The sequence below is a fragment of the Schistosoma mansoni genome, chromosome 5 (assembly GCF_000237925.1).
Source record: "Schistosoma mansoni strain Puerto Rico chromosome 5, complete genome".
NCBI classification, from domain to species: domain Eukaryota; kingdom Metazoa; phylum Platyhelminthes; class Trematoda; order Strigeidida; family Schistosomatidae; genus Schistosoma; species Schistosoma mansoni.
This window is the reverse complement of record NC_031499.1, coordinates 1,443,681-1,451,287: the sequence shown is the minus strand read 5'-3', so window position 1 is coordinate 1,451,287 and position 7,607 is coordinate 1,443,681. Positions and strand designations below refer to the sequence as shown.

Here is a 7,607-nt window from a genome sequence, read left to right as displayed (position 1 = left end):
ACGACCGTCCAGTGCTTCCAGGTTTTCCATGGTGGTCTAGCTTCAATTGACTCACGCTTTCACCTATTTAGTCTAGGCTATTTCAGTAACTTTGCTGTTGGTAACTAGTATCTGTCATCATGGATATCGTTTTTTTCTGGTAATCAATGCCAAGAAGTCAAGATGGCCATCAGACAAATCAAAAGTGGGAAGGCGGCAGGACCTGACAATATACCAGCAGAAGCACTGAAGTCAGACATTGAAATAACTGCAAATATGCTTCACCTTCTATTCAAGAAGATTTGGGAAGAGGAACAAGTGCCAACGGACTGGAAAGAAGGATATCTCATCAAGATACCAAAGAAAGGAGATCTGAGCAAATGTGAGAACTACAGAGGTATCAGTTTGTTATCAGTACCAGGAAAAGTTTTCAATAGAGTGCTGCTGAATCGGATGAAAAGCGCAGTAGACGCCGAACTTAGGGATCATCAGGCCGGATTCCGTAAGGATCGGTCGTGCACAGACCAGATTGCGACACTACGGATCATCGTTGAACAATCAGTTGAGTGGAACTCATCACTATACGTCAACTTTATTGACTATGAGAAGGCGTTTGACAGCGTGGACAGGAGAACATTATGGAAACTTCTTCGACACTATGGAGTTCCTGAGAAGATTGTCAACATTATCCAAAACTCATACGATGGACTACAGTGCAAAGTGGTGCATGGAGGACAGCTGACAAGTGCATTTCCAGTAAGGACCGGAGTCAGACAAGGCTGTCTACTCTCCCCATTCCTCTTCCTTCTAGTGATTGGCTGGATTATGAAGAATTCGACATCTGAAGGGAAATACGGAATACAATGGACTTCTCAGAATCAATTAGATGATTTGGACTTCGCAGATGACCTAGCCCTCCTCTCTCATACACACGACCAAATGCAGATGAAGACAGCAAATGTAGCAGCAGCCTCCGCATCGATAGGCCTCCACATTCGCAAAGGAAAAAGCAAGATTCTCAAATGCAACACAGAGAACACCAACCCAATCACACTTGATGGCGAAACTCTGGAAGAGGTGGAAACATTCAAGTACCTGGGGAGCATCGTTGATAAACAAGGAGGATCTGATGCAGATGTAAAGGCGAGGATTGGCAAAGCAAGGGCAGCATTTCTACAATTGAAGAACATATGGAACTCAAAACAACTCTCAACCAATTTCAAGGTCAGAATCTTTAATACGAACGTCAAGACAGTCCTACTGTATGGAGCTGAAACGTGGAGAACTACTACGGCCATCATCAGGAAGGTACAAGTATTTATAAACAATTGTTTACGCAAAATACTCAACATTCATTGGCCGGATACTATCAGCAACAGCGTTTTATGAGAGAGGACAAACCAGCTTCCAGCTGAAGAGGAAATTAGGAAAAGACGTTGGAAGTGGATAGGACATACATTAAGGAAATCACCAATGTGCATCACGACTCAATCCCTAACTTGGAATCCTGAAGGGAAGCGGAAAAGAGGAAGGCCAAAGAACACACTACGCCGGGAAATAGAAGCCGATATGAAAAGGATGAATAGCAACTGGAAAGAACTGGAAAGGAAGGCTCAGGACAGAGTTGGATGGAGAATGCTGGTGAGCGGCCTATGCTCCTCCACAAGGGGTAACAGGCGTAAGCAAAAAAAAAATCAATGCCAGCGCTCAGTTACATTTCATTATTACTTGTCGTTTCCCAAACCTTCTTTATCGAACTTATTCTTTCACTGCATGGTTGTGAAGTGATGTAAATCCGTCAGATTTGATCTTGTTCCAATTTTAATTAGAAAAAGTGTCATTCTGACTTCTTACTTATTTATGTCATGTTACACTTTTTTTCAAATTGAGTAACTGACCACAGTGAAACCCTAAAGGATTTTTGTACACTGACGTAACTACGTCTTTCTTTGATCTTGTAGTTCTGAAAAGACACCTGAAGTTCAAACTGATCACTATACTAGACAGCGTACCACGTCTTCTAGTTCTGGAGCCAGTCAAACTGCTGGATGTTTTATAGATGATTGCGATCCGCCTTCATCTGATGATATTGGCACAAATTACCCGGGATGTATAGATATAAATACTTCTGGTTTAGATAACACTAATACTACAACTGGTGCAGCAGCAGCCACTATGGCCAGTTGGAGTCAAGGTCTAATGGGATGGATGGGAAGTACTCTAAAAACGTATTCTGCTTATCTACCACATCAGGTCTCCGAAATATTTGCTCAAGATCGTGCGTTTGCATATGCTCGAATACCATATGCATCAGTTAATAGTCCATTTCGTCCACCAGGCAGTGGTAGTCCTGTGACCATGACTCCAACCGGAGAGTTGGTTAATCTTAATTATGTTGGTTCGACACCTTCAATTCCTCAAGGTAGTCTTATGCAATTGTCACCGGGGCAAAGGAAAGTGGCCGCTCTTGTTTAGTAAGTTATAAAGATATTTTAACTTATTCCATGAATGGTTATTGATTTTAATGCTTGTTAGATTTTCCTGTTTTCCAGTCATTCGATAAACGGTTTAAATATGTTAATATGAAGTGTTAAATATGAGATAACAGACCAATATTATCGGTTTTTCTAAGTCTTTATTTCTATCCATTATGTTTATCTTTTACTTAGAGTGATAAATGTGATAAATACTGGGTTTTGTATGATAAAAAATGAATATATCTATTCTTCCGAAACCAATTTCAAGCCATGTTCTATAGGTTCCTCAATCAGAAGGTCTGAAACTCCTGACATGACTCAGATTGACTGACGTCGACCTAATGAACTGATGTTACGTCTTAGTTTAGCTATCCTTAGCCTTTTAACCTGCTTCTACACCAACCAGGAGTCTGTATCGAGGTAGGCGGTGCATGGTGGGTATGCATAACACATGTTCTATCATCTCAGGCGATAACAATTTAGATTGTAAGCAACCAGTCTAAAATCTTTAGGTATTATCCTACATCTAACCTGACTGTTACTCACCGTTCCATCGTGTTTGAATACTGGTTCAAAATCATCTATGATTAAACATTAGTAACCAACAGGAGTAACTTGAAGAAATATAATTTCGGTTTAATTTTTACGACCATGTTTGTTTTTCTCTACTTTGAGCCCAACAGTCGAACTTAGCTTCATCCAATTGGGGTTGATGTGTATCATTTACGTGATTATTTGATGTGTAAGATGGATAATTTGAAGATGCTTTTTCACCACATGCTGACGTTGGCCACAGAAATCACTCGCCAATGTTTAGAACACGATTATGGCAAGTTAGATAATAATGTTGTGTCTGTTGCTATATCCAGTCCACATGGGTCATCTCGAGTCACATCTTAACCTTGTCAATTATTAGCTCATAACCTTGCCCCTTTATTTGGACGTATGTGTATGTATTGCTTACCCTATTTATCACGTGTATTTAGCTTATTTTTTGTCTGGCTATAAATATTGAGTCACGCCTGATCGAAAGGGAGTTGACACACTTGTCTTTTCTGGTCTGCTTCTCCGCTTCGTTTCTCTGGTTGTCTGTCTGGATAAACGAATGTATGAAACACGCATATCCAAAATTCATTCTCATATACGACTTGTTGCGTTCTTCTCTAACGCGAATTAAGCTGATAATTATATACAACGATTGAGACCATCTATATTTCTTTAACACTATCGTTCGATCAAACTGTAGTCAAATCAATGGTCCACAAAAAGAGTATGGTATAAGGATGAACTTAAAACAACTGCGGCAAGTTTCAACTTATCAGAAAACACTTTTAATAGTGTATGGGAAACAAACATTAATATTAAAACGGGTAAACTAATTTTACATAATTATTGAATCTATTGAAATCGCTTTTTAGATTCCGATTGACCTGTCGATATGCTATAATTTTATCCGAAATTGATACAGAAGCTTTACAACAAGTATGAGCTAGAGGATAGGGTTTGTAAGTACAAGCTATATGCGTGCGAATATATGTGTATATACTAAACAGTTTTCTCTGTACTGTATTAAACATTCGATCAGTTCGCTTGTGATTTATTATTACATAAGTATTATTTAAGGCATACAATGAATATTAGTTGATCAATTACATATCAATAATCTTCATACATATATGTCTATCCAAAATTACTTAATAATGACTCTTTGCACTTGATCATAATGCTTTATGTGTACGTACTCTTTTTTTCATTGAAAAGAATATGTATTTGTTTAACTGCGTGTTTCTCATATTTCATTGTTGTTAAGTTCGTTGTTCATTTTGTTGTTTCCTTGAAAATGCATTCGTAGTTATCAAAATCAACCACGATTAATTGTCGCTGGCCTAGACGGTCTTGTGCATATTTTCTCTATTGATCCAGTCAACGGTGGAGAAGGTGTTTTAATAAGAACTCAAAGGTAAATTTTGTGATCATATTGATGATAATGATGCTGATGCTTGAAATCCTTCTTTCTTCACTAACTATATTTAAAATTATATAAAGTATATAACTGAACATACAGATTGGAGGATAGATGGACCTTTAAACTATTCATTTTTCGTATTAAGACTAATAATACTAATCAGCCCTTCAAAAAGAAAAATAGGTTAATCAGAGTCTGTAAATACCACTAAATAGCGGTTTCTTATCATTCAGTCAGTCAGTCACAATGTAGAACTTCGTACGTACGTACATCAGTTCGAGTTGCCTTACCACATTAACACAGAGATACAGTTGCCGATTCAAATCCCATAGTGGTAGAAGTAGTAAGAATATAAGCAGTAATCAGAAAGATTAGGATTTGAAGATGTTATTGAAGGAGTATAATCGAGTGAAATAAATTTGAAAAGAGAAAAAAGATAGAGACATAAAAAATTCAGAAGATTATAATTTGGCAGAACACAAAGAGTGGATGCACCTTCGCCATTGCAAACGATTTTGAGCCATGTCATTCAAGGTCTCTAACCATCGGTTGTTATCATCTCGCGGATCCCAACCAGGTAGTCTACACCTACCAACATGGCTCAGTCTACTTGTCAATGACTTCATGGATTTGTGCCACGTTTTGGTCTGACCGCCCCTAGCTTTCTTCCAACCTACTCCTACACCATAAAACATTGCACGTCGGGGCAGTCGGTGGTTGGGCATACGTAACACATGTCCCAGCCATCTCAACTGATGAAGTTTCACTACTTCATCAATCGACTTGTCATCCTTACCTATTACCCGTTTCCTAATAACTGATTTTCTTATCATTAAACTATAGCTATTCGTTCAAATTGCTGTTAGTCATTTTGGAGTTACCTTAAGTTGTTTGTTACTCTGTTTCAAATAGATGCAGTCACACGCAAATACACACACAAACTCCATCTGTCACAAATAAAGTAACATTAAGGTTTATTAATCAGTCAACTACATGACCACGATGGAATAGACACATTCATCAACAGGATTTCTATAGTCTTATAAAAGTAGTCTGAAAAAAATGATAGCGTTTAGTTGTTAAGTTACTTCCTAATTAATCATTAAGACAAGTTGAATTCTTTTTCATCCAAAAAAGAGGAACCTGTATGTGATAATCCATTATCATAGTTGACTCTTTTTTATGAAAGATACTCATTTTAAATGTGTACACTTTTGCTATGCGTTTTGTTAAATGATGACTAAATCTTCTAGAGCAGTTTTTAAGCTCTTACTCATAGATTTAAATATTTGCTGTGCCTGTTTAGATCAATGTGTCCAGATTAGGGTGTTGCCTTATACATCTAGAATATATCTACACTGAGAAGGTTTATATTGTCAAGAGTGCTGGTTAATTTTGATAAGTTTACTAGTGGATTGTAATCTAGCTCGATAACTCTAGTAATTTTGAAATAAACGATCTACTAATGACTGAATGATATTAATCTGTACTAGACCAACCGATTGATTGACCAACTGGTATTTCTTCCATCTAACTCTATATGAATTAGAATAAAAAAAGATTTACTGAAATAAATTCTGTGAATTCATAGGAAACACTGTCTACTCTTTTGCACATATGGATTTCTGGTTAGCTTTTTTTAGCCAGTTAGTTTTCTATAGGATGGGGTCGCTAACCCCATACCCAACCTTCCTCCTTTATCCGGGCTTGGAACCGGCAGTAGCCTTCGGAGGGGTCACAGGGCACATATGGGTAGAGTATAAAATTTTTCAGTAATGAGAATCGGTGTAACTTGATTTTGTGTAATATTAATTCAGTCTTTTTTCCATTTTGAGAAATATTCGCTTCCTACTTTCTAGTCTATTATGTTTTGGAAGCAGTGACCTTTGGATTTCACCAATTAATCTTCAGTCATAGGCTCCAATGGCATACATTTGTTTGAAAATCCGAAAAGTTTCAACAGCCTTCAGATAAACAGCGTAGTTCTAAGCGAAGTTCATAATCATGTACTTGGTTAGTGAATACACTAAGTTATTATGTTGAGCGGTTGGAGATAGTCGTCAGGGTACCCTGGATCTAGGTCTCGTACTAGTTAACATTCATTAACACGGTGTACTTCCGACCTTCAGGGAAACTGAAGTTCTCTGTGGGATTTTAACCTACGTCACCCAGCTTCATAGTTTGAAACGTTACCACTCATCTATTCAGGCTATGACTAACCTCCTGTGGTTTTGAGATATTTACATTGATTGATGACCGAGTAGTACCCAGTGGTATGCTTGCCTATTCATCAGTTCTGGTAGGATTCTGTCGGTTACTTTGTCAGTTTGGATAGGAAAGGATTAGTCACTATCTAATTTTTGTTATTTATGTCCTTTCATCATTCTAGATTACTATCTCCACTTTCAACAAATAATCAGCCAACTAGTATATCATCTGTAGCAATGAATCCTAATTCACCGTACGATTCAAACTCTCTCCCAGCATCTAATATTACTAACAGTAATACTAATATTTTTACCGGAGATGGTAATGCATCTAAAAATGTCAATTGTATTCGAACTGGCGGGCCGCAACAACCAGGTGTTTATGCATTACCAGCGTCTGTTGCTACAACTGTCAATTTATCCAGTGGCAGTAATCCAGGCGTTGTTACAACTGGTAAGGTCAATACATTCGCATCAGTTGTTGCTGGTGGTTTAAAAGATGAAAGTGAGTTTCCAATTGTATGTGTACATGTGTGTACAAGGTTATCGCACTATTTTATGTTATTAATTATTTATCAAATCTGATCATATTTCTGTTAAATAACTTCCAATATTTAACAGAAATTTCCAGATGATAAATGTCCACCAACTTAAATGACTGGCTATGCTTACGAATGACTACGTTCCTACACAAACAACATAGAACATGCTATAAATGCATATCGATCAAAATTTCCACGTTTATCAGTATAGCATGAAAAGCAAGGTAATGATTGTTTGCATCTTCTTCACCGTTATTGAGTTTGAGCTGTATTACTTGAGATCCATAACCATAAATTACTTTATCGTTCAAACTGCAACCAGAAAGTTTGCTCCTTGTGACATTACTAATACCGATCATCAGTGCCTTTCATGATTGATGTCATATTGTTAGTCTGATCATTTTCAGTCTTCTCGAAGTATATACGTTTTAGAGGT

The 7,607-nt window shown here is 37.4% G+C and overlaps 1 protein-coding gene across 1 annotated transcript in view; it reads left to right on the top strand.

The window, feature by feature from the left end:
- Smp_150510 (putative wipi-2) overlaps nt 1-7,607 on the top strand; it is a gene marked incomplete at both ends in the record, with an annotated part of 30,945 nt that overhangs the window by 18,233 nt on the left and 5,105 nt on the right. Inside the window, 3 exons of the mRNA XM_018797582.1 lie at nt 1,941-2,453; nt 4,309-4,416; nt 6,812-7,134. Coding sequence (XP_018652610.1) covers nt 1,941-2,453; nt 4,309-4,416; nt 6,812-7,134 — 944 coding nt within the window. The remainder of the gene's footprint in view (nt 1-1,940; nt 2,454-4,308; nt 4,417-6,811; nt 7,135-7,607) is intronic.